This window comes from Hoplias malabaricus, chromosome 16 (assembly GCF_029633855.1).
Source record: "Hoplias malabaricus isolate fHopMal1 chromosome 16, fHopMal1.hap1, whole genome shotgun sequence".
NCBI lineage: Eukaryota > Metazoa > Chordata > Actinopteri > Characiformes > Erythrinidae > Hoplias > Hoplias malabaricus.
This window is the reverse complement of record NC_089815.1, coordinates 30,326,977-30,352,785: the sequence shown is the minus strand read 5'-3', so window position 1 is coordinate 30,352,785 and position 25,809 is coordinate 30,326,977. Positions and strand designations below refer to the sequence as shown.

Below are 25,809 nucleotides of genomic sequence, written 5' to 3'. Positions count from 1 at the left end.
TCTTCAGACTGCAGTGTGTGTCCCGACCGAGGGCCGCTTGCTCTGAACTGTTCTGGAGCCAGGGGTTGAACCTGTCTCTGTTCCTTCTGAAGTCAGCGGTCCTGGGGGTTCTCTTTAAGTGAGTGTGTGGTCGGCTGCACGTGTGGGGCTCTGTGATTGGTTCGTTTTGTAGCGTGACTGCTCTGACTTCACATCACGTTCGTTTCCAGGGTTCTTGGCGCATGGTGGAAGGCCACGTGTCCAAAAAAGTGCTGTTCTGTTCTTCAGAATCAGCCCAGAGTTCTGCAAACCTTCGCACAGAGGAGAGAAATAACAAGCCTCTCCCTCAAACGAGACCAGAACGGTGCCGTGGTGTTGACTGGAGAGTTCAGAAAGAGTGGAAAAGCCAATTTTTCTAAATAAAACGGTTCAGAAATAGATATTTATCTCCAGATATATTCATAATACAAGTGAAATTGTCCAGAAATAGGTGAATAATCTTACATTCATTGTCTGTAACCCTTATCCAGTTCAGGGCGGCGGTGGGTCTGTAGTCTACCCGGAATCACTGGGCGCAAGGTGGGAACACACCCTGGAGGGGGCACCAGTCCTTCACAGGGTGACACACACTCACACATTCACTCACACACTCACACCTACGGACACTTTTGAGTCTCCAATCCACCTACCAACGTGTGTTTTTGGAGCGTGGGAGGAAACCGGAGCACCCAGAGGAAACCCACGCAGACACAGGGAGAACACACCACACTCCTCACAGTCACCCGGAGGAAACCCACGCAGACACAGGGAGAACACACCACACTCCTCACAGTCACCCGGAGGAAACCCACGCAGACACAGGGAGAACACACCACACTCCTCACAGACAGTCACCCGGAGGAAACCCACGCAGACACAGAGAGAACACATCACACTCATTAATCTTACAATATTAATACATTAGTCTCAGATTCAGAAATAAAAGAGAGGTTTATTAGACGTAAAGCCACCGTTTCATCACTGAGCACCAAAAGTAACAGTGTGTAAAGTGTTCATTCTTAAAATGCATGTTATGTAATGTTTAATATAAAAATATATTATTTAATTTAGGGTTTTATAATTTAATATTGTTTAATAAATGCTCACTGAGTGGTAATTGTTCTAATGACTGAGATTAATGATCCCTTCTTTCTGTTCTTCCCCTGCTTTTATTTATTTCATTCTTGTTCTTTCTTTCATTTTTTCTTTTTCCATTTTCCTCCTTCTTTCTTTCCCCATGTGTCTTTGCCCTCTTTCTGCTGTTCTTTTCTTTGTTTCATTTTTCTGCATGTTGTTTTCCTTCATTTCCATGTTGTTCCTAACTTCTTTTCTTTTCTCTCTCTCGCTCTCTCTCTGTCCGTCTCTCTCTCTCTCTCGCTCGCTCTCTCTGTCTCTCTCTCTCTTTCTGTCTCCCTCTCTCTCTCTCGCTCTCTCTGTCTCTCTCTCTCTTTCTGTCTCCCTCTCTCTCTCTCTTTCTGTCTCCCTCTCTCTCTCTCGCTCTCTCTCTGTCTCTCTCTCTCTTTCTCTCTCTCTCTTTCCCTCTCTGTCTGTCTGTCTCCCTCTCTCTCTCTCTGTCTGTCTCTCGCTCTCTGTCTCTCTCTCTTTCTCTCTCTCTCTCTCTCTCTCTCTCTCTGTCCCCCTCCCCCTCTCTGTAGTGTGTGGAGCTGTATGGGGGGGTCAGCTGTATGGACTCTGTCTGCTGTTTCTCGGAGCCTGGTCTCTGCTACTCGAGGTTCCTGTCGATGTTGGAGCGACTGATCGGCCGCTGCGACCCTCGACCTCAAAGGTGTGACCTGTCTCTCTCTCACTTCTGCTGCAAAAACCCCGCCTACAAACTGGAGCGAGAGGACTAGTGAGACACACACCGTCCCGATGACTTCTGCACCTCTGTAGCCGGGAGGGGGAGGGAAGGGGGAGGGGTTAGAAATGAACTCGCCTTTAATAAGATCCATAGTTTGATCAGTTATGAACTACATTGATTTTCCTGATGTTGGGAAGGTCTCTGGTTATTCATCACTGTCCTGAGACAAAAACCTCGTATCTCAGAAGAAAGCCTTTAAACCGCACAGGTGTCAGCTGTAAACACAGAGATGGAGAGTGTTTTTGGTGTCTGTGGTGAATGGAAACAGCCGTCCACTGTCGTCCACTGTCCCCCACTGTCCACTGTCCACTTTCCCCCACCGTCCACTGTCCACTTTCCCCCACCGTCTACTGTCCCCCACTGTCCCCCACTGTCCACTGTCCCCCACTGTCCACTGTCCCCCACCGTCTACTTTCCCCCACCGTCTACTGTCCCCCACCGTCCACTGTCCACTTTCCCCCACCGTCTACTGTCCCCAACTGTCCACTGTCCCCCACCGTCTACTTTCCCCCACTGTCCACTGTCGTCCACTGTCCCCCACCGTCCACTGTCCCCCACCGTCCACTGTCTCCCACTGTCCACTGTCCTCACTTTCTGTGAGGGGCTTTTAGAGGAGGACTGTCCCCTGTCCCCTGCTCTGAGTCTTTGTCTAAAATAAAAACACCTCTATCTCTGTGTTTACATCACTTTATCGTGAAGAATCCTTCAAAACTCCCCTTTATTGTTTTTAAATGTGAGAAATTACACTTGAAACACATCTGGTTCTTTAAGTCAAATAAATCTGGAGTGGAGTAAACGAGGTTGTTTCCTCCTGACAGTGACGACGCGAGGCTCTGGCTGCACTTAGGAATCTCTCAGAAGCCATGAGGATAATCTAATCACGTCTGTCCCTCTCAGCTTTGTGTCTTTTTCGTCCGTCTGTCGTCTCCTCTCTGAGCCGCGTGTCTCTGGCATGTTTTCCGTGCTGCAGTTGGTGTGTCTCCCTGATCTCTCAGTGTGGTCAGTTTAATTTGGGTTAGGAAGCACACATCAGATCATTTTTATGCAAGCTGAATGTCGATGATAAGATGCAGCCTGTTGAGCATCGTCGTTTTAGTGGATCAGAAACGTTAGTCTTGTTTGTGTGCGTTTATTAACAGCATGCAGCTGTAAAGCACTCGTAAACCTCCGCTCCTCCCGGTTCTGTCCTAATCTGTGTGTTTTCAGCGCTTTAGGAAGCCTCTAGAGTGTCCGAAAGCTGTGAGACAAGCACTCAGACTTTCTTAATGCTATTACACTGCCACCCCAGCAGGGGGCGAGGGCGAGCCTAAGGGTGGGCAACGACATCGCTGTGACCTTTTTGCATTCATACCCCATTTATACGCCGCTTCTCAAAGTCTCAGCAGAATCCCTTGGTATGAGCAGAGCCAGCTTGTGACATCACTGAAAAGGCTCCGCCCCTTCGGAGACGGAAAATATTGTTTACCGAAATCGTGAGCAGGACACGAAGGACATTCCTCAAATCTCTTGGAACGTAGGCTGTTACAGATCCGTTAAAATTTTAACACCCCTCCGAAGGACGTGAGGTGTCTAACAAGGAGTTTTTCAAATTAAACGTAATTCGTAACTCAGCTACACAACAAAGATATGTACAGCGCCCCCTGCTGTGAGTTCACCGCCAGGTCGACTGAGGTTTTAGTGGCGTCCTGTCAATCTTCACCTAGAGACGGTAGCTTTTAAAGGAACCCGGTTGTTTGTGGGTGGGGCTTGGGCATGCGAGTAAATAACAGCCTGTAAACAACAACAACAACAGAGACCCCTCAGAAACCCTCGATATCAGAGTTTGTTGATAAGTATCGAAGTATCGTGATGTTTTCCCGTATTGCCCACCCTCAGGCAAGAGGAGGAAGCCCTCGGTGTGTTTGCCACAGCCAAAATAAACCAAGGGACCACATCACGAAGCGAGAGACACGGGGAAACTGTAGAACTGTCGTCTAAAAGGATTTCTCTTCTTCATTCGTCTTTGTTTAAACTTCAAACTCCAAGCCTTACCGAAGATGAAGGGTGTGATTAATGCACTGGGGCTGCCTTTGGTGTGTTTTTTTTACGATCGGTGGTGGGTTACAGAGCGTGCGACTAGACACTAGACACTTTCCCTGCTTTGCTGCTATTTCTGTCCTCCTCCTCACTGCTTTTCTATCGTTCACTGACAGATCAGATAATGGTTTTGAAATCTCAGACGGTTGCTGTCCAAGAAAAGCACGTATCAAAGAAGTAGCTCCGCTGTTAACAAACAACGTAAAGAACAGCCGGTGTGTTCCCGACAAACGGAGCTAACCCTAGAAACAATGAAAATCTCCAATAAACAAACACCTGCTTTCCTTTGGACAGCGAACAAAGTCCCTCTCACTACCGCCTTCTTTCTGTTTTCCCAAAAAAGTCGGAGGAGGTTTAAAGTGTGGTTCTGGGCCAGGGGAGCCACGTTCGGACTCAGCATACGCTCCAGTATCCCTGATGTATCTGTATTTAATCTGCTTTATGACGTACTACTGAATGCATAAAGCCTCCACTCAAGATCTTAAAACGGTTGTCCTCATCTGAGAGGAACGTTTGATTGTGCATGTCCCCCTCCCCCTCTTCCCCCCTCGAAATACAATGATAATAATAATCTAAAGCTGGTAGAGAGCCTGACGTATTCATCATTGTATCCTCGCTCTTGCTCTGCCTGTAGCATGCGTCTCGATATATGACATGATATGATATGATTACGTTTCATTCCAAGGGGAGTTTTTTTTCGTCGTCTTTTTGATGGCGATTTCTAAGCGCCCCCTGGTGGTAGATCTTTGCGGCCGGTGAAAACTCCGACTCTTATTTTGAAGGGCTGTCCATTTAGGTTCTTACAGGTTTTATAGCAACCCTCTATATGCTTTAGATATTTTTCTATGAGCTGTGCGTTTTTAAGATGTGCACTTATCTATTTTACTGTCTGTGTTATGTATGAACCGGAGTTACCTGCGGAACCTGGTGATGTCAGAACCCAGAGATGGAGAGTGTGGACCGGGTGAAGTGCAGGGATGTGTTGCAGTGAAGGGAGATGATGTTAATGTCGGGTTCCACAGACTTCAGAACCACGTTGCGTTTTAAAAAGCTGAAGTGTGAAGAACGGCGCTTGTTTGTCTGTGTTTTGCATGTTGTTCATTAACCCATCCTTCACTAACATGTCATCTCTCTCATCCCTCCATCAGCTGGGCCTCTCACTGAAGGCTGAGAAAGCACGGTGTTTAATGAAGGAGAGTCCAGTTCTGGTTCTGGAGGCGTTTGGTCCAGTGCGGTTTAGTCATTTCTCTGCTCAAACGCTTCTGATTCAAAATAAGAGCCGATTAAAAGCTGTAAACACCAGCTGTGAACATGAGCAGGTCCCACTCTCCTGGAGAGCCTGCTTCCCACAGCTTTGCTGTGAGGATTTGATGGCATTCGGCCACTCCAACTCAATCCCAAACGTGTTCACAGCTCAGTGCTGGAGGACTTTATTCCCCTGTGGTCTGACCTCAGGCTCATGTGCAGCTGCTCCAGAGCGCCTCTACTTTCTGTGGAAGCTCTGTGATCTCAGTTTAGCGTCGTTTAGAAAGATGTGTGTGTGTGTGTGTGTGTTTGAGCAGAGATGTGGCTAAACTGAGCTGATTTATAGAACAGGAATTAAGGCAGTATTTTAGCACTTGTCCTGCCCCCACAGCTCACTGCTGCCCCCTATCATTCATGCTTCCAGATCATGGAGGGACCCAGACCCTTTCTACTCCAACGACCGCAGCATCCTGACACTTTCGCCCATGGAAGCTACTCACTGCTAACGGAGCCTCATCCCTCCGTCCCGCAGAGGAGCTTCTGTCTCTCCGGAAATAACCCGGACCTCCAGACTGACCCCAGGGGCAGGATGCTTCACAGTTGTCTCCCGTCCCAGAACCTTTTTGCACTTGAATCTGTTCTGCTTCTGTCTTTTCTGAGGAAGCTAGGGGTCCCACTGAGGCCACGTGTCCCCTCCTCTTTAACAGTGCACCGCGGGCATCGCTCATAAGGCCATGACACCATCGTAACCTTTCAAGCCGTTTCTGTGGTCACCTCATGCCCAAATAAGGAGTTCCAGGTCTAAGTTGGACTACTCTTTGAAGCGGTAAACAAATCGGCTCCAGAGCAGATACCGTTCGTTGTATTCTGAAGGATCCTCGGAATTTTGAGGTCATTAGAGTCCAAATACACACCTCAACAAACTACCCCCTGCCCACCACACACACACACACCAGCATGCTGGGTTCAGAGGTTGGGCTCCAGTTTGAGGAGCTGCTGTTGGTTTATAACAGCGCTGGAGTTTAACAGTGGACTCTCTCTCAGTGTGACGTCATTTCAGTGTTAGCTTTCACTTGTAGCATGTAGCGTATGTAGCAATGTTGATATTGAAGTCTTTACTGAGCCTTAATAGAAGAGAATTTCAAACAACACATTCATTTCTGTCACTGGGAAATCCTGGCCCATCCACATCTCCTTATATGGACAGGAACTCCTAATATGGGCATCTAACGCAGACCAGGAACTCCTAATATGGGCATCTAACGCAGACCAGGAACTCCTAATATGGGCATCTAACGCAGACCAGGAACTCCTAATATGGGCATCTAACGCAGACCAGGAACTCCTAATATGGGCATCTAACGCAGACCTGGAACTCCTAATATGGGCATCTAACGCAGACCTGGAACTCCTAATATGGGCATGTCGCTCATTAGTGCGTCAGCGTTTATAGACGTAGGTCTGTGACAGTGTCATGTCGCCTTCTGACCGATGGCCTGCAGCAGTGTTATTCCTCTTCTTTTTTTACCCGATGTTTAAAAGGTACGAAGGGCCAGAGCAGTGTAGCTTTAGCCATTTATGAAGTCCAAAACACACCTCTTGTTTTTTAAGAAAGGAAGGATGTCTCTGTAGCGCCACCTGAAGGAGAAACTGGCCTCATCTGCAGCTTCACTGGCATCAGCCTTCTTCAGCCATTTGCCTGCGTCCGCTGTCCGTCCGAGAGGTTTTTATACGGCCCCTGGTTCCACTGATGTTTCTAAATCTCTCTGAAAACAGCGAGGGGACCTCAGTACGTTTTATTTGCTGAAAGTTAGTTGTCAGAAATACATTAATTTAAAGAACTGTTCTAGACTCTGTAAGGTTTATAAATAATTTATTACTGTTATTATTACATCAGCAAAATCAACCCAGAATGTCCAGCGCTCTGAGGATGAGGGGGTCCTCCGTCTTCAGTTTGAAGACCACTGAACCAGGGGCGTCCAAGCTTCATCTCACTGCTGTATTTTATTTGCTCTCGTTCACCAAGAGCTTTATTTCTCACCATCACTCTGTCGCTGTCTCCTTCATCTTCATTGTTGTCAGTCACTAACCTGTTACCTGCTCGTTTGTGGTGTGTGTGTGTGTGTGTGTGTGTGTTCTTGTCTTCCTGAGCGAGGCTGCAGCTTGTCTGTGGTTCTGTGGTTCTCCTCAGATTTTTAAGAGGCCTTTTTTGGTTCCTTTGATGGGAAGTCAAAGGCTGAGCGTCGTTGAGACAACCGTTTTAAACTTGCTCCACTCAGCTCCGACGCATGATCATTTTCAGGTAGAAATAACAGGAACGCGCCGCCGTGGCCCTCCACTCGCGGCCCCGGATCAATGAAGACCTCGTTTGGAAGAGACTGTGTCGCTCTCAGAACTAATCACTTATTTTCCACCTTTTGAAAGTGTCCACTCCCTTTTTACAACAGAATTTCCAGAGTTCCCTCCAGTGGAACCAGAAGTCTCCAACACACAGCCAGCTTTTTATTCCCACTCCAGTCTCTACAGAGCGATGATGATGATGGAGGACAGTGGACAGCGTCCTGTACGTCCCTCTCCACCAGGACTGGGTTTAAACACCTCCCCCTTCTCCACACTACACTCAGACACCAGCCCTGTGTCCCCCACCGTCTACTGTCCCCCACTGTCCACTCTCCCCCACCGTCCACTGTCCACCACCATCTACTGCCCCCACTGTCCATTGTCCCACGTCGTCCACTGCCCCCCACCGTCCATTGTCCCTCGTCGTCCACTGCCCCCCACCCTCCACCACCGTCCACTGCCCCCCACCGTCCATTGTCCCTCGTCGTCCACTGCCCCCCACCCTCCACCACCGTCTACTGCCCCCACTGTCCATTGTCCCACGTCGTCCACTGTTGCCTACTGTCCATTGTCCCACCCTCCACCACCGTCTACTGCCCCCCACCGTCCACTGTCCCCCACCGTCTACTGTCCCCCACTGTCCATTGTCCCACCGCCCCCCACCGTCTACTGCCCCCCGCCGTCCACTGTCCCCCACTGTCCATTGTCCCACCCTCCACGACCGTCTACTGCCCCCTACTGTCCTCACTTTCTCTGAGGGGCTTTTAGAGGAGGACGTCTGGTTCCACTGTCTCCTGTCCTGAACGCTCTGGAAGTTTCTCTAAAAGCAATGAATAGAACAAATCTGTAAAGGTATTGTTTTGGACACAAACGAGAACGTCCCTAACTCTGACGTACAACATTTCTGTTGTAAATATTCACTGTGTAAACAGCAGCTTGAACTTTCAAAACGGTGGATAAAAGGTTTGATCTGAAAGTGTCGATACTCTCTCGTTTATACACAGATCAGCCATAATATTAAAACCACCTCCATGTTTCTACACTCACTGTCCACTCCGGTCTCTCTGTAGTTCTTCTATTACAGGCTGTAGTCCATCTGTTGCTCTGCATACTTTGTTAGCCCCCTTATCCCCTGTCTTGTGCTGGTGCGAGTGGATCAGACACAGCAGTGCTGCTGGAGTTTATAAACTCGAGTCCACATGCCTTCATTAGTGGTCACAGGACAGGTGTCAGTTCGGTGGACTGTTCTCAGTCCAGACACTGAGGAGTTTAAAAACTCCAGCAGCACTGCTGTGTCTGATCCACTCTACACCAGCACAACACACACTAACACACCACCACCACGTCAGCGTCACTGCAGCGCTGAGAATGATCCACCACCACATCACACCTGCTCTGTGGGGGTCCTGAGCACTGACGAACAGGGGGAGAGGTGGGTGATGAAGTATGCAGAGCCACAGACGGACTACAGCCTGTAATAGTAGAACCACAGAGAGACCGGAGTGGACAGGGAGGTTGTAATGTATCGGTGGATCGTGGACTCAGTGAAAATGTGAAATGAATGAGACACAGAAGTTCACTTTAATGAAGAGAATGTGCGACTGGTACAGAGTTGTTTATTTTCCTGTTTGTTGTTTATTTTCCTGTTTGTTTTTTTGAAAGGAAACGAAGGTACATTTTTATATCAGACGAGGAACTGTAATTATTTTTCTATCAGGGTGCGTTTCTCTTCTCGTCCGTCTCCTTCTCTTTTGTTTAATCTGTGCTTTGTTTCGCTTCACAGAGCCGTTCCCCAGAAGTGATGTTCTAGATAACGTTCTCCGAGCTGTTGGTTAATGTTCAGTACAGGAACGGTTCTGTGTCAGACGTGTGTTTGCTGTAGAGAACCCTGCGGTTCAGCGGACTTTTCAGCACTGAAGTCTAACACTTCTGCTCCTGGTAAAGCTTTCTTTTATGGTTCTTCAGGTTCTAGATATTAACTAGACAAGTGCCACACAGACTCCGGTGTATGAGATAATCCTCGGAACGACGCGGTCGGAAGAACCCACGCAGTTTCACTCAAATTATAACGAAATGCCAAACAGGTTCTAGATACAAACAGAACAAGTGCGTGGTATGATCTCCGAGGTACTGGATCATTGTTCTTGGTAAGATCTAGTGCAGTGTAATCGCAGTATGACGGTTCTAGATAACCACACTATGACTTACGTACTGTTCAGTAATTATTTTGGTAAAAAGTATTGGGGCCACAAGAAAATGATAAACCTACAGTACAGTTATCTAGAACCTGCACCGGTTTATCACCTGTAAACTCAAGAGTTTGTGTTTTTGCAGACATCGGAGAACCTTACTGAGGTTCTACTGGGTTCTCAACTCAAGACGTTGCAGTGAAACTGGTTTTGTTCGTATTTACCACATTCTTCCTTCAGATGTTTTACTCTGTCCTTTATCAGCTCTAATATCTAGAACCTGCTGGTGTTATCAGTTCCTCATTCGTACACTATTTCACCCAAAATCATTTCTTACGCAGCAATACAGACACTGTACCTCACACAGACTGTTATCTAGAACTTGTTTGACGTCTGCGTCTCGGCTGAGATCTGGAACCTGTTTGAAGACTGAACCACATTTCCTCTGTTATTATCTAGAACAAGTTTGGCATTTACCCCAGGATATTTACACAGCACTTTAAAGATCATACCTCAATTATCTAGAACCAGTTTACTTTAGTCAATCCGTCTCTGTCCTGTCCCTCAGTGCTGATCTAATGCTTGGGACTCCGTCTCTCACCTGGTTACTATCTAGAGCCTAAAGGGAACTATAAAAGAAGGTGGAACCCTGTTCCTCAAGCATTAGCAATAATAAGCCTCTCTCTCTGGAGCCGCGGCGTTCGGCCCAGTCGTGATGTCAGTTCATCTTTGTGTTTTATTTCCATCTGTTTGAACAGAACCAGACGTGTTACTGTAACCGTGCTCCGGACACTGAACGTGTTGCTGATGTTTATGAGAATTCTATTTACAGAATAAACCAGTTTTTTTACAAAATTAACTGACTTTGTGATTTATTTCTTGTGTTTTTGTGAGAGTGAGACCTTCTTGGACCGAGAGACTTCAGCCTGCTGGGAGTGGGGGATGACCGCAATAAAGCATTGTCCAGGACATAAATCCTGTATCCAGACGGCACTAAAATCACTGCGCGACACGTCCGGTTCTAGTGAGTTGTGTTGATTTTAGATATTTACAGAACTCACACTGATGCCTCCAGTGTTCTAATGAGGAAGGTCAGGCTTCTCCTGGTTTGAGTTTCTTTTTTCTGTGGATAATTCGATCCCAGGCTGGGCTTGAAGCGGACAATTTACCGTCCAGACCCAGTAAATGAGTAACTCAGTATCTACACACTAAATTGCGTCTGTGCACCCTTAAGCACCCATTCCAGAGGGTCTCTAGTGGATCCATGCCCTAGGAAAATACAGTCTACAATCTATGCTTTCAACCTGAGGTTTGTATAAATGGAGTTTTGTGAATTTCTCAGCGGAGGAGAGACAGACACAAACACTGCTTACCTGGACGGAAATAAAATCACAGAGGAACTCCTCTAAAATAAGTCATCACTCCAGGACCCTGTAGACTTTTAATCCCCTCCGAACACAGCTTTAGAGGCTGATAATGGTCTGTTTCCGTCAGTAATTATAGATTCATTAACCTCTGTGGTCTTTATTCACACTCTGAGCGGAGGAGATGAACCTCATACTTTTTGAAAGGTTTTTAATCACAGCAAACCCCTGCTCTGGCTTTATCCAGTCGAATCCCAAAAACACAGCCCATCATTTTTCCACTGTGGTAAGTTTTAAAGGCACAAGACGAGTGAAACTGAAGGAAAGAAAATACAATAGAAACTTTACAGATAAAAGGAACCCACATAGAACCCCATAGAAACAGCACACCCACCTACTCACTCTATCTAGAACAGAACTGAGGAACCTACATCCAAGGGATCTTTAACTATCAGGTTAAAGGTAATGTTCCTAGGGTTTGATTGGTTGATGCTGGTTACCCAGGTAACTTAAGCCCACTGGACTTTGAGTTTAAACTATCTGACTAAATGAGAAGTGCTGGGTTCAGGAGTTAACTTAAGCCCAGAGTAGAGGACTGTCCACTATAACTGTGCCTCGGCTCTTTTCTAAAAGAACACACTGCAGTTGAGGCTTAAGTTGTCAGTTTAAATTGAAAAACCCTACTTTGTGAATGTTTGCTTGCTACAAAACAAACTCAGAGTTGAGGACTGTCCAATAGCATCGTACCCCATGTCTCTTCCTAGTGGACAGTCTGGGGAACAAGGCTTGTCTCTTGTCAGCGTCTTATTTTTTCATATTTACCGGTCCACCTTAAAAACGGTGCCATGTTCTGTTTGTGCATGTCATAACATCTGCACCATTTAAGGTGGAGCAGCAGATCTGAATAAGACGCTGCCTTTGAGGAGCTTTAAACAACTACAGAAAGTATGGAGGGTCAAATTAAGGAAATGTGTGAACGGCTGACTCCACTAATAAACACTTCAGATGTTTTAGAGAAGAACCGTTCACGACGTCCTCCTGAGACACGTTCAGGTCGCCTCTGGCCTCAGGACTGTGGTTCCGCCTCCGGCTCAGACTCCGCCTCCAGCTGCACCAGCGGCGCGTGCCGATTGGCCTGCGATCCTTCTCTGAACAGAACCTTCTTTATCACTCCAGCTTTAGGCGCTCGGATCGTGTGCTGCAGAAACGTTAATGAAAGGGAACACACTTCACTCGTTTGAAGAGCTGCAAACAACAGTGGAACACTTTTCTTTCAGAGACTGGATTTGAAACACAGTAATAGCAACGATACGTGGAGAACACAAAACACCAGCATGTCACCGGAGGGCTACGACTAGTCTGCTTACGTTACCACAAACCCAGCCCCCTGTACTCGGAGGCATTATTGAAACTCTGGGAACCCTCTAGTGAAAAGCCTCCAACAGGAACAGGGTGGCCTTGCCCTTAAGCGAGGGAATGGGTCACACCCAGAAGAACCCAACACACCAACGTGAAGTCTCGGGATGAGAACCAGTTGTCTACTTCTGGAGAATACTCTGTTAGTATCCCACCCCTGGAGAGTTGATGGTGGTCCCTCAGGGTTGTGCAGTTGGGTTCTGCAGGGTCCAAGGCATTCCATCAGTTAAGGGCTAGGCTGCCAGAGTTGCCCACCTTTTGAGTTCCTGAGTTGCAGGAGTTCCTCAGTACCTGGGGGGGGCTGGGTCTGCGAGACCACCCAGTTTACAGGAATGTTATTAATTTAAACAATGGTTTATCACCACTTTTCAGTCAGATAGAACTTTGGGTTTCAGATGAACTGAGGGGTCATGACCTAATGACTGCTACGCTGCAGGTAAACGTTACTATTACAAACTAAAAGCACTGAGAATCATCTGAGCTTACCTCCATTTTCATGGCAATCATCACCATGAGGGGATCTCCCTTCTGTACAGTGTCTCCTGCCTTCACCAGAACCTTCACATGCAACAGAAGAAAAAAAAAAAAAAAACACAGACCCCACAGGTTTAAAAGGAACATAGTACATCTGGAGCCCACCAACCCACACACTGTGAAACAAGAACCCAGTCAGTGTTCTGTGCGCTGCCTGAGTCAGAAAACACGGGATAAAACGAGTCGTTCTGATCCTGCTTTCTGACGTCAAGTGCAGAGACTTTAGAATGGCCTCGTCTGAGTCGGTCCAATCACAGCGCTGGACCCGCGTTTATGTGAGAGCGCAAAGACGAGGTTAAACTCAGCAAAACAGACACAACGAGCGCGGAGAAATAAGAGCACTGAGTAAAAACGGAGAAGAAAGAGAACAGAGTGAAAACGGCTAAAAACCAGAGCTTCTGCTCCTCGCTCCTCACTGCTGTGCGCTCGGGGTCGGGGTGAACAGAGAGCGGCTCATTATCATTTAAAGGAACAGGTGCTGAAAGCGGGCGTTCTGAACAGGGGCTGTTTACACAGGGGGAGAACACTGCTGTGGGGCTCGTGGGGTTTGGACCAAAGTAGGTCACAGACGCTTCATTAAGAAACAGAACTGTGTTCCTTCTGTGATTGAGACTTCACTGAATGAGGTTCCCGTACCTTCTCGATGGTGCCAGTCATAGGTGCCACCGCGCCATCCTGTGCCCCAGCGCTGCTCACACCTTCCAGAAACTTGGGTAAAGGCACATTCACCTGCGCACTGCCCTCCTGCACAGACGGAGAGGTCAAACACAAACACACTCGTTGAGCAACACGTCTGTTAACTCGGGTCACAAAGTTCCTGTGTGGGTTTGAGTGCGAGGACGTTCAGTAAAGTGAAGCTCACCATGGAGAAGAGGTGGACCGTGTTGTCGAGGATCACCAGCTTCGACCGAGACACGACTCCATTCACACGGCAGCTCAGGTACAAAGCTCCGCCCTCTTTCTGCAGCTCACCTGAGACGTGGAACACCTGCCCTCCAACCTAACACACACACACACACTTACTAATGATATTTTTTAGTAATTTATTCACTGCTGCAAATACGAAAAATATATTTTAATTAGTTCCTGAACCGTCAATTTCTTCAAATTATAATTTCACGTGGCATCAGCTGTAGTCTCTGTGTTGGAGAAGAGGGTCTGAGAGACCTGAAGGCTGCTGGTTCAATGCCCTCGACTGGCAGGAGGAGTGAACAAGCAATGCCTTTTCCTCCCTCAAAATCCACAGCTGAAGTGCCCTTGTGCATGGCACCTTACCCCCAGCAGCTCCCTGGGCTCCGAGGTGGCTGCCCACTGCGTCTTAATGTTTGAGTTAAATGCAGACTGTGTGAGGCTTAGCGCAGGTTTCTAACACATACCTCCACGCTGTAGGAGCCGTCTGAGTTGTAGGAGACAGCTACTGCCACTTCTGCAAAAAAAAATCCATTAAAGGGTTCATTAATAATGTTTCCGCCACACACACACACACACACACACACACACACACACACACACACACACACACACACACACACACACACACACACACACACACACACACACACACACACACACGGATATCTTCTACTCAAGCAGCAGATGAAAATCTTTGAGGATGATCAATATCCTCTCGGAGCTCATCTATAAAACAGAGGAAAAGACTATTCCTGGAAATCTGTGACATGTCGAGAAATGATGGTGTATTTTAATCAGCAGAAACGGATCATGAGCACACACAGGAACGTCATTACACTGCGGTACAGTGTGTGTGTTCAACCCTGCAGTAGAGCGCCTCTGTGACAGAAGAAAATCAGCAGAATTTAATGTAAAACGCACTCTACGTTCAGAGGTATCTTTACACTTATATAGTGCCTTTCTAGACACCCAAAGACGCTTTACAATCCACACACTGCTCAGAACACTCGATCCACACACACAGACTGGTGAGTAGCGGCAGCCAAACGCACACAGCGTACTCTCGACCAGGAACGACCGTCCACCTGGAGGACTGCATCGGGCACTGGGGTTTCACCCAGGACAGAGCGCCAATCCATATCTGGACTCACACACATTGGGCTCATCACACAGAGGTGTGTAAAGGACCTTACAATTAATTCACCAGAGAAATATAAACATTCGTGAGCGGAGGAGCTCATCCCGATTCTTTCCGATGAATGAGTGGTGCACTCCCTGATCTCGCTCGCCATCAAATCCTCACAGCAATGTTTATAGTCTGTAACAGCTTAAATACATTCTGATTTCCTGCAGTTGTCTGATTATTGTGTGTATGGTAAACACTCACGTGTCTGAATCAGAGCAGAGAGTGTGTGTGTGTGATAAACACTCACGGTTTTCCCCCAGCTGTAGGGTCATGTTCCTGCAGTGGAGCAGGTTCAGTCGGCTCCCGTCGCTAGAACCGAACGGAGAGTGAACGTCTGCAACAGAAACAGATCCCCGTTAGATTTGTTTACATTAGGTGGCACTCTGTGTGTGTGTGTGTGTGTGTGTGTGTGTTCTAACCCTCTGTGTGTTGTACAAACTCCTGAGTGTGCTCCCTCTCTCTGAGCACTAGTCCCAGCGCAGCCTGGCAGGCCTGTTCTCCTGTAGGTGGCGCTGCAGCAGGGAAGAGCTGCTCGTGATGTTGAGGGATGAAGCTGGTGTGGACGTTTCCCGCCTCGAATTCAGGATGTCCCGATAAATTCAGCAGGAAGTCGATGTTGGTGCTGAGTCCGACAATCTGCGAGCAGTGGGGATTATTATTATTTACAGTCAGAAAGATATAAAATAATATAAAAAGAATATCCCGCTCCATCTCATCCTTCAACATCCGTCAACAACATCGACCGAGAGGCGGCGCTCTACGCGTCCACAGCCCGGGAACCGAACGTAACTTCAGCCGTGATGATGCTGAGCACCAGCGCCACCTCCAGTGTGATACTGCTTTTACACGACGGCCATGACACATGATTTGTGTTGTTTAAACTGGACCTGCCACTTTGTGTAGGTCTATGTTACTGCTGCAGGACTGCTTTTGCAAGCGGAGGTGTTTAGAGGAGTTTCCACTGGGATCCACAAGGGCGTGGAATCTGTGCCCTGCTACGGGACGTAACAGCCTTTAAGCAGCATCCGCTCCACCGTCTGAACACTGCTGCTGTACAGCCCCCCTTTTAACCCCCCCCCCCCGCGAGGTGTGATATAGGAACACACCTGTAAAGCGGAGTGATACGTATAGAGTTAAAAGCCTCAGTACTGATCCGCTCTATAACAGCAATCAGTGAATGTCAATGTCCCTCGTGTCCAATCAGATCACTCTCTGATCCAAACACGGACCATGCTTTTCAAAAACATTAAAACACACCGCACACTGAATCCAAAGGGCAGCTGCTGATCTTTGGAGATGCTGGGACACAGGGATTAAGCTTAGTCCTGGACTCTATCCTCCATAAAATAATTCAAACTGCAGTGTAGTTCAGGACTAGGCTTAGTTCCTTGTCTGAGAAACCTTCACCATCCTTCAGAGCTGTTCCTGAGCAGCTGTAATGAGAGCCGCTCTCCAGCAGAGGGAGCACTTACATTGTACTGGCGTAAACAGTAACGGAGCTTCTTCAGAGCGGCAGAACGATCCTCTCCCCACACCACCAGCTTCGCAATCATGGGGTCGTAGTGAGCAGAGACTTCATCTCCTGAATATTAAACACTACACTGATGTCACAGGTACACAGCAGCTTTTTCACATTAAATATTCACAATGTTAATCATTCTCAATAGTGAGTTGCAGTGAGACGTTTCTCCAAACCCTTCAGCCCTGGACAGAAGTCTCCAGAGCACTCACGGTGTTTTCTCTGAGACATGAAGGTCCTCACCCTCTCTGACGCCGGTCTCGATGCGGGTGTGAGCATCGGCCGGCGGCGTGGACAGGTGCTGCAGGTGACCGGCTCCGGGCAGGAAGTCCGTGTTTGGGTCTTCGGCGTAAATTCGAGCCTCAAACGAGTGACCGTTGAGTTCGATCTTCTCCTGAGAGAGCGGGAGCTTCTCCCCAGCGGCCACCTGAGGGTCACAACAACAACAACGTCAACATATAAACTCTAATAAAGGCTGTACACTGCTGTGTAGAGTCTACAGCGTTTCCTCCTCCAATCACACCATGATATTAAAGGAACATTAGGTAAGAGCTGGGTGTTTTGCTCCTTGGCTCCCTCTAGTGTAACTCATGTTTACACAGCTGTGCTGAAACCACTGGGGAGGGTGGGGGTTGTATTTTACCTTCCTCAAAAAGTTACATAGCGCATTATCTGCAGTGCTGAGCCTGGGGCAGCAGCGTCAGACGCGCCCTCTTCTCTCTGTTACACCTCAGTGGAGCATCACAATGATTTTAAAGCTGTAATTTTAAAGTTAAAAATACTACCTATGGTTCCTTTAAGATGTGAAATTGCAGCTCCTATTTATACATCAAAGGTTCACTCGAGCGGTAACTACCCGACCCCGCCTTCGAGGGCACACTGAAATGTACAGCAGTGAATAAGATCCTGCCCCTCACCCTCAGCTGCCACTCCACCAGGTCCGTCCCCGTGATCATCTCCGTGACCGGGTGCTCCACCTGCAGCCGAGTGTTCATCTCCATGAAATAGAAGTTGTGCTGTGAGTCCATAATAAACTCTACGGTGCCTGAGGAGAGAGACCCATCTTTAGAAGAGTTCAGAAAAACATTCTAGCAGCGTCTCGGGGGTTTTCGGTCGAGGCGAGGGTCTGCGGACGCCGAGTACATTTACTGCAGTGAAGGTTAAGAATCTGGAGCTAATTTCTTCTCACCATTAATTGACCTAGATTTTAATTATCATTACATTAGCAGCCTGTGAGAGGACTTCTTCTCACTGTAATGACTTTCCTGAACTGTGCTGAGCTCCTCTCTACAGCGCCATGTCTACAGTATATTACTGTTACACACTCATGTGCACTGCTGTGTTGACCTCACCCACCGGGGTCATAACACACTCACTTTAACACACACTGGAGCTGACGATAATTCATTATCAACATATAATCACAGTATAAAATGTTTCAGTAACAATGATTTACAGCATCTGACACCGACTGACGGCCATTAGAGGGCGCTGTCTTCAGTTCATTCACTCAAATTTAAAGTTAGTTTAAAGGCTAAGCAGCAGCTCTATGAAAGTGTCAAACAAATAAATACAGTGGAGTTTGAGTTCCTAACTTGTGTTTATTGAGAGTCAGAAAACGTGTTATTTCTTACTAATTCAAGGAATAAGGTTTAAAAGACCGTTCCCCCCCCACCCCCCCCCCCCCCCCCAACGGTGTTGGGAAACTCTAATAGGCGTCTTGCCTGTGACGTAGATGGTGGACAACAACTCTAGAAGCTGCACTTAATTTAATGCAAAATGAGGAAAAGGTGTGTTGTTTTTGGCTGCAATCATTCAATGTACAGTGGGACATCTGTGAACAAATGGCCCAAAGATCCCAAAATATCCAGAAAATGGACTAAATTTGTCCACTTTAAACGGGCACTTTGGAAAGGACCCTCCGCTCACTCCGTTATCTGTAGCTCATTTCACTGGCGCTTTTCCAACAATATGGGCATGTAAGGACACCAACGAAAGGTGTTCAAGAGCCTCTGTAACATGGAGGTGAACAGGGTAAGGACACTCACTTCGCCTGTTTTAGTTGGTGTTAGTTAACGTTAGCTTGACTCGCTAAACTCGGTGTCTCAGATTATACTCGGCTACGTAGCTGCATTACGGAGGTTTATAGTGTCGGATGAATTCGAGTTCGACTTCGATCACATTTACAAGAATAACGGTACCTCTACATTTGAGTTTAGCTTATTGCTAGGCTATTGTCATGAATAATGTTGGTTATTTAGCTAGATACTGTCATAACAGTCAGTCATAACGGTGTTTTACCGCGGCGTTGTTCAGCTGTTGTCCACCAGTGACGTCACGGTCGCGTTCGAGAATTTCCGTAGAGAGCTCGGGTTTTTCCGTCAATTTAATAAAATTGTCAGTTTTAAAGCAAATTAAGCTGCTGTTTTCATTTTAATTCATACTTATATCTTTCAGTAACTACAATAATGTGGAATATTCATGGAGGGCCATTAAGTGGTGCTTAGCCTTTAAACACGATATCAGAATCATAAAAACTGAAATTTTGAAATATATCGTGATATAAATTGTGGCCGTATCGTCCAGCTCTAGTTTCTACTGAACGCTGTGGTCACGGCAGGTCTTCACCTCCTCATCTTTGTACGAGCAAAACCTTGTTATTCTGATTAACGTATGTCTGCTCCTGTGTATTATGTACAGTACAGTGACGCTGAAGTTTGTTTTAAGATGGTTTCCTAATATCATCTAAGATCATCTATGATTTAGAAATAAGAGCCTCTCTACATTACATCACTGTGTTTGGATCCACCTCCCTTTGGGGAGGACAGACTAACTCACAGACTCTTACCTGCTCCCACATAGTTGACAGCTTTAGCCGCTCGGACTGCAGCTTCTCCCAGTTTACGTCTCACTTCAGGACTAATCCCCGGCTGCAGTCACACGGAACATTAGTAAAGAAAAGACCAGCACACCACAACAGACCTCCAACTCAGCTTTATGTTTAAAGCTTGTGGTAAAATAACCACGGAGTCAAACACAATCAGAAATGATTATAAAAGGGATATAATCAGAATAATAATAAAAATAAATATTCATAACACTTCTATAACCTTTACAATCAATAACAGGACACACAGAACACAGTGAGGGCAGCGTGAGGGTGTGGGAACTGCTCATAACATCTCACCCCTGGAGCCTCCTCGATGATCTTCTGATGCCTCCTCTGAACACTGCAGTCTCTCTCAAACAGATACACCGCGTTACCGTGCTGGTCCCCAAACACCTGCACCTCCACGTGCCTGAACAACAGCGCCACCGTTAGACACTACACCGTCACCAGCGGAGAGCAGAGAGGTACAGTTCTACAGGAAGCATTACAGACCAATTTCACAATATAGAGCTAACAGTTCCTCCTGCAATCTCAGGAAATCCCTGCAGAACACACACTGAACAGGAGCGTTTACACACCACCGTACACACCTTTTAACACGGCTCTACATTTCTGGCCTCGGGGTGTTGTCTGCTTTATTTCTTTAAAATCCGACTTATTTCTGCAGAAACGTGACGTGTCTAAAGTGTGAAGGGGAAAGTGGCCGTGGGGAGGAACAGGTGTATGTTACCTTTACCTTCACGGGAAATACAGCCTTTATTTTACTTATATACACCTTTATAGACAGTGAATTATCAGCGGTTATTGTCATTTTTTTCATATCTCCTTAGATCCATTATCTTTACAAATAATCAAGACGCACTGGATGTCAATGTGAAGCTGGGGTGCGGTGCCAACGTTTACCACCAGGGGCAGTGTTTCACAATGTTTGAGTTTACTGTAATTAGAATTAGAATTAAACATCCCTCCTTTCAGAATGAATCAATTTAATCAAACTTCACAGTTCCATATCAGTTTTACTCAGTGCCGTGCCTCAGTTCTGAATCGGCTTCGTCCACTCGCCCAAAGGTAACCGCTGTACTAAGGTCCGTTGAGAAGCTTTGTCTGAGTGTATTTGGAGCATTATGAGTTGTTTTTAGTGTAGTTCCTCGGCTAAATTACGTCTTAAAACACAGGTTTGTTGCATCAGGAAAAGTTCACGCACTCCTGACCTCACCTCGGGTTCTCCACGAACTTCTCCACGAGCATGACGTCGTCGTTAAAGGATTTTCGAGCTTCTCTTCGTGCCGACTCCAGCTGCTCGTGAAACTCCGCTTCAGAGCGAGCGATGCGCATTCCCTGTGTGAGAAAATACCGACCACGCTTCATCATATCACACTTAAATATAATAATCACGTTAATAACGCGGTCTGACTACAGCTAACGCTGCCAATGGAATCAGCCCAATATTCCAGCAAACAAAATCATGTTGGTTCTACATCTTTGAGTCTACAAGGTTTCACTCCAGAGCCCTCAACCTTTCTCACCTTTCCACCTCCTCCTCGTACGGCTTTGATCATCACCGGATACCCAATCCTAGCAGCTTCAGTCTGGAGCCTCTCGTCTGACTGGTCCTCTCCGTGGTAACCCTCGATGATGGGCACTCCGGCAGCAGACATGATGTGTTTGGATGTGCTGGAGAGAGAGAGAGAGAGAGAGAGAGAGAGAGAGAGAGAGAGAGAGAAGGAGAGAGAGAGAGAAAAAGAGAGAGGAGAGAGAAAGAAGAGAGAGAGGAGAGAGAAAAAGAGGAGAGAGAGAGAGAAAAGACAGGATTCACAGAAATTCCAGCATCTGTAAATCTCTCCAAACAAAAACATGGTAGAATTGGCCTTCAAGTGGTGACTCAATAGAACTGCTGCCCCATTTAAGGTGGACTGGAGTATTCTGTTAAGAAGTGTATACATCAGAAATTAACTGCTGCAATATTTAAGGTGGAACAGGAAAATCTAATTCAATGTTTCGGCAAAAGAACGTAACCCCTGCACCGTTTAAAGTGGAGCAAGAAGCGCAGACACCAGTAACGACTGCACTATTTAAGAAACACAAGCTCCAGAACTGAACTGCAGCTCCATTTAAAGACCAGGTGTCTGAGCATATGCTTGGTTTATTGTAATCCTTTTCGTTTAGAAGTTTCGGGTGAACTGAATTTGGGTCTTGTTCTGGCTGAGGATTCGGTTCCAGTAACATGAAGGTCTGCTGAGATATTAAGTAAAAGGAGTGAGAAGTCTCTGTTGCTCACCTCTTGATGCCCATGTCTCGAATCGCTGAGGAAGGAGGGCCAATGAAGATGATGCCTTCCTGTTTACAGAGCTCCGCGAACTCTGTGTTCTCCGAGAGGAACCCGTATCCGGGATGGACAGCCTTTACCCAAAAAATAAGGAACGTTTGGCTGATATCTGTTAAATATTCTGTGGTGTTTTGCTCTTTTCTTATGTTTCAAAAATTTGTACCAGACTAAATACCAAATGAATCATTGACACAAAACCTGTGTGTACTTTTATACAGCGTTTGCTGTTCATTCTTTTAATACAGAAGTTCAACCTGGTTTGGTGAATCACATTAATTGTGGTTTTGTGAAAACCCAATCACTCCCGCAGTGAAGAGTGGAGCTACTGTAACGAGTCAGAGGACTAGGACTCTGTACCTGAGCAGAGGACTTCTTGGCGACTTCAAGAACTTTCTCCATACACAGGTAACTCTGCTGTGAAGGAGCTGCTCCGATGTGATAGGCTTCATCTGCCTAGAAGAAGAAGGAGGAGGAGTAGAAGTAGGAGAAGAAGGAGGAGAAGGAGAAGAAGAAGGAGACGAAGAAGAAGAAGGAGGAGGAGAAGAAGAAGAAGAAGAAGGAGGAGGAGAAGAAGAAGAAGAAGAAGAAGAAGGAGGAGGAGAAGAAGAAGAAGGAGGAGGAGAAGAAGAAGAAGAAGGAGGAGGAGAAGAAGAAGAAGAACAAGAAGGAGGAGGAGAAGAAGAAGAAGAACAAGAAGAAGGAGGAGGAGGAGAAGAAGAACAAGAAGGAGGAGGAGGAGGAGAAGAAGAACAAGAAGGAGGAGAAGAAGAACAAGAAGAAGAACAAGAACAAGAAGAAGAACAAGAAGGAGAAGAAGAACAAGAAGAAGAAGAAGAAGAACAAGGAGAAGAATTAAGTCCAGAGCTTATTTATTTGGGTTTTTTTTTTTTTTTTTTTTAAATCCTTTTTCAACACTAGCTGTTGATGTTGTAGGACACCTATCCTGAGTGAACAGCTGGTGAGGCCCATGGGGCTGAGCTTTTCCACTTGGAAGCTCTCCAAAATTCAGACAGACTGGGTTTCATACCTCACAAACCTCAGGAACCAATCCCGTGAACTCAGGGATAGGGCAGGTGAGGGGTGGGTGGAGATAGAGGTGGGGACTAATTGTATATTCACGTCTGTATTTATCTAACAACCTTTAAAAGGCACTAGGGGACCTTTATTATGCAACTAACTTCACCGACTGTAAATCTGAACAGATGAGTGTTTAGGGTTAATTGACGAATGATGACTGAGTAATAATAATATTAATAATAATAATAATAATAATAATAATAACTATTTCAGGGCCTACTTTTAGATAGAAACCGGCTCAAAGTTCTTCAAAGATATGATTTAATATTAATTTTGGGAAATGTTTCTAATAAAAACCTTAAAAATATATTCTGGTGAAAGCTAAGGAGATGTTTTTAAACGTTGTGCTGAACCGAATAAAACACAGAGCTGAGCTCCACAGAGTCGAAGCAGAAAAACAAAGAGAGAGACTCTGTTATCAGCAGACGGTCAGTGTCTAGAGAGCGTTATGTGTTGTGCCCTTTTTCACAGACACTTTGCAGCTTGTTGATAGAAACTGTTAACACAGTAACACTTTAAAACACCACAAACGTCTGTTTTCCTCACCATGGCCACATGCATGGCAGCTCTGTCAGCATCACTGTACACCGCCACGGACCGGACCCCCAGCTTCCGGGCTGTGCGCATCACTCTGCATGCTATCTCTCCTCTGTTCGCTATCAGCACCTTCTCTATCCTCCCTGTGGACACCAAACACCCACCGCATTCATCACAGGAGCGAAGGAAAGCTGCTGTTTTATTCATAAACATTTAACAGCATTGAGCCTGACTCAGCAACGACTCCTCACTCACCCTCCGAGACATGCCTTACACATCCTTTGGGGCCTATGAGTTTCCTGTGGTGAAGAGAAAACAGAGATCAAGGACTTTGTCATTTGAAATGACACGGATTTTGAAAACAGACAAATGTAAGAAGCTCCACGGTCAACACACGGTGCTCACTGAGGTCAAATAGGGGTCAAGATACCATCAATGTGAGCTAAATTCAAATGATTGCAAAGCTTTCTAACTCGACTAGTTATCACTCCATGAACTGGCACCTTGAAGGGCAATTCCACCAACTTTTCAAACTCGCCTTACACTTCTCTGGCTGTAAACAAAAGAGTGAAGAAGGTTGTGGTTTTAAAGAAATGGATGGAGTCAGAGCAGAGGACAGTGGTGTTGAATGGAACCAGACTTTCCACCCTTTCACTCCAGAAACAGGTGGAGGTCACGGGTGGTGGTGGTGGTGGTGGAGAGGGAATAAAACGCTGGCTCTTTGTTGGAATTCCATTTAAGACCACGGCAAATAAACGAGTCAATGATACACTTCTCTACATTCAAGCCCTTCACACCAAAAGAAAAAGTCGGCAGAATTTCCCTTTAAGGCTTTCTCTTATTGACAACGCCTCCAAACAAAAAAAACAAAAAAAAACAAAAACAAACAAACCACAAACAAAAAACAAACAAACCAAAAAAAACCACAAACAAACAAAAAACAAACAAACAAAAAAACCACAAACAAAAAACCACAAACAAAAAACAAACAAAAAACAAACAAACCACAAAAAAACACAAACAAAAAAACACAAACAAAAAAACACAAACAAAAAACACAAACAAAAAACAACAAACAAAAAACAAACAAACCACAAAAAAACACAAACAAAAAAACACAAACAAAAAAACACAAACAAAAAAACACAAAAAAAAAAAAAACGTGTGTGTGATTGTATGTTAAACACTCAGCCGATTTACAGCAAAAGAACTTGTAAAAAGAAAGAAAACAAATCACTGAAATGGTTTAAATATTGAATAAATAATGACATTTCGTTTGTAAATGTCAAGGACTAAATGACACCACAATCCTCAGAGGACACAGCCCTAGAGGCTCCAATGACTAAACACTAACGCTCGAATCCCGGTGTTAAGTGCTTGAGCTGTTGAGTCTCTGGTTGATCTGACGAATATAACTTTATAAATGAAACTGCCCGCTGACTCAAGCCTGGGGAGTGTGTGTTTAACCTTGTAGCTTAGTGCAGATGACACCGGCTGCAAGTTGTCTAAAGCATTTTGGTGATTATCCAAACACATTTACAGCAGCAAAACACTGCAAAATTAACTGGACCCGTTTCCGGGTATATATTTATTTTTATATATATTTTGTTGCAGGAATTAAGGAAATTTCTGTCACTTTCTGCCAATTTTTCTCTGAATTTAGGAGCTGTTACACATTAAACACGCCCTGGCAGAGGCCGGTAAACTCCAGTGAATTAAATAAATCCCCCAAACAGAATCAAATGAGTGAAAACAGAGAGAAATAAGAGTAAAGACTCACTGCAGCTGAGCTCTGAGTCTCAGACTCATCTGTGCTTTCAGGACAGCTGCCATCTTCAGACGCTAAGCTAAAGCTAAAGCTCCGGTTTAAATTAAGCGTCTAAAAACATTTATCACAGTTAAAATATTTTACACATCCACTGCTCTTTATTTATTAGTGAATTCGGGTATGAAGCGCTCCTCACACAGACTCTTGTTTAATCGGACAGGGTTTAAATATCATTACAAATGTAACCAAACCGTAGCGACTATTAGCCATAAGGCTACGTCAACTGAGCCTCGCGGAGACCCGTAGTTCATTTTAACCTATCAGAACAAAGAACGCGGAGGCGTGCCGCGACATTTTTTAAAATTATTATTAACTTTTAAAAAATGAAACATAATATAATGAAAAATGAATGAAAATAATAATTATTAAGCATAACAAAATAATAAAATAAATTTGAAAAATGTTGAAAATAAATATTTAACAATGTAATGTAATTGTTAAATATTTATTTTCAACATTTTTCAAATTTATTTTCTTATTTTATTATGTTT

The 25,809-nt window shown here is 45.7% G+C and overlaps 2 protein-coding genes across 3 annotated transcripts in view; one reads left to right on the top strand and one right to left on the bottom strand.

Annotated features, from left to right (window-relative positions):
- LOC136671465 (phospholipid-transporting ATPase IF-like) overlaps positions 1-7,965 on the top strand; it is a 65,849-nt gene extending 57,884 nt beyond the window's left edge. Inside the window, exons 29-30 of one of the 2 annotated variants that reach the window (XM_066647136.1) lie at positions 1,674-1,804; positions 5,625-7,965. In XM_066647136.1, coding sequence (XP_066503233.1) covers positions 1,674-1,804; positions 5,625-5,706 — 213 coding nt within the window. In that variant the 3' untranslated portion in view covers positions 5,707-7,965. Of the gene's footprint in view, positions 1-1,673; positions 1,805-5,103 lie in introns of both variants that reach the window. The other variant, XM_066647137.1, reaches the window with a different exon arrangement.
- A 2,446-nt stretch (positions 7,966-10,411) lies between these two features.
- Positions 10,412-25,540, bottom strand: mccc1 (methylcrotonyl-CoA carboxylase subunit). The gene is made up of 19 exons (XM_066647372.1): positions 25,271-25,540; positions 23,746-23,789; positions 23,500-23,633; positions 22,234-22,329; positions 21,829-21,950; positions 21,077-21,224; positions 20,767-20,888; positions 19,848-19,959; positions 19,509-19,590; positions 17,578-17,705; positions 16,904-17,087; positions 16,614-16,723; positions 15,561-15,777; positions 15,389-15,475; positions 14,420-14,469; positions 13,906-14,043; positions 13,680-13,787; positions 12,996-13,067; positions 10,412-12,291 (listed from the first exon to the last, which is right to left on the bottom strand). Exons 1-19 carry the CDS (start codon positions 25,321-25,323, stop codon positions 12,160-12,162), a joined length of 2,139 nt encoding a protein of 712 aa, XP_066503469.1. The 5' UTR covers positions 25,324-25,540; the 3' UTR covers positions 10,412-12,159.
- Between the last annotated feature and the right edge of the window lie 269 nt (positions 25,541-25,809).

Excerpts from the sequence above, each read along its gene's own strand:
- mccc1 (XM_066647372.1), bottom strand. The coding sequence starts at position 25,323 with ATGGCAGCTGTCCTGAAAGCACAGATGAGTCTGAGACTCAGAGCTCAG. Across the intron at positions 23,790-25,270 it reads AGACTCAGAGCTCAGCTGCA|GAAACTCATAGGCCCCAAAG; the intron begins GTGAGTCTTTAC and ends TCTTCACCACAG. Across the intron at positions 19,591-19,847 it reads TCATCGAGGAGGCTCCAGGG|CCGGGGATTAGTCCTGAAGT; the intron begins GTGAGATGTTAT and ends GTGTGACTGCAG.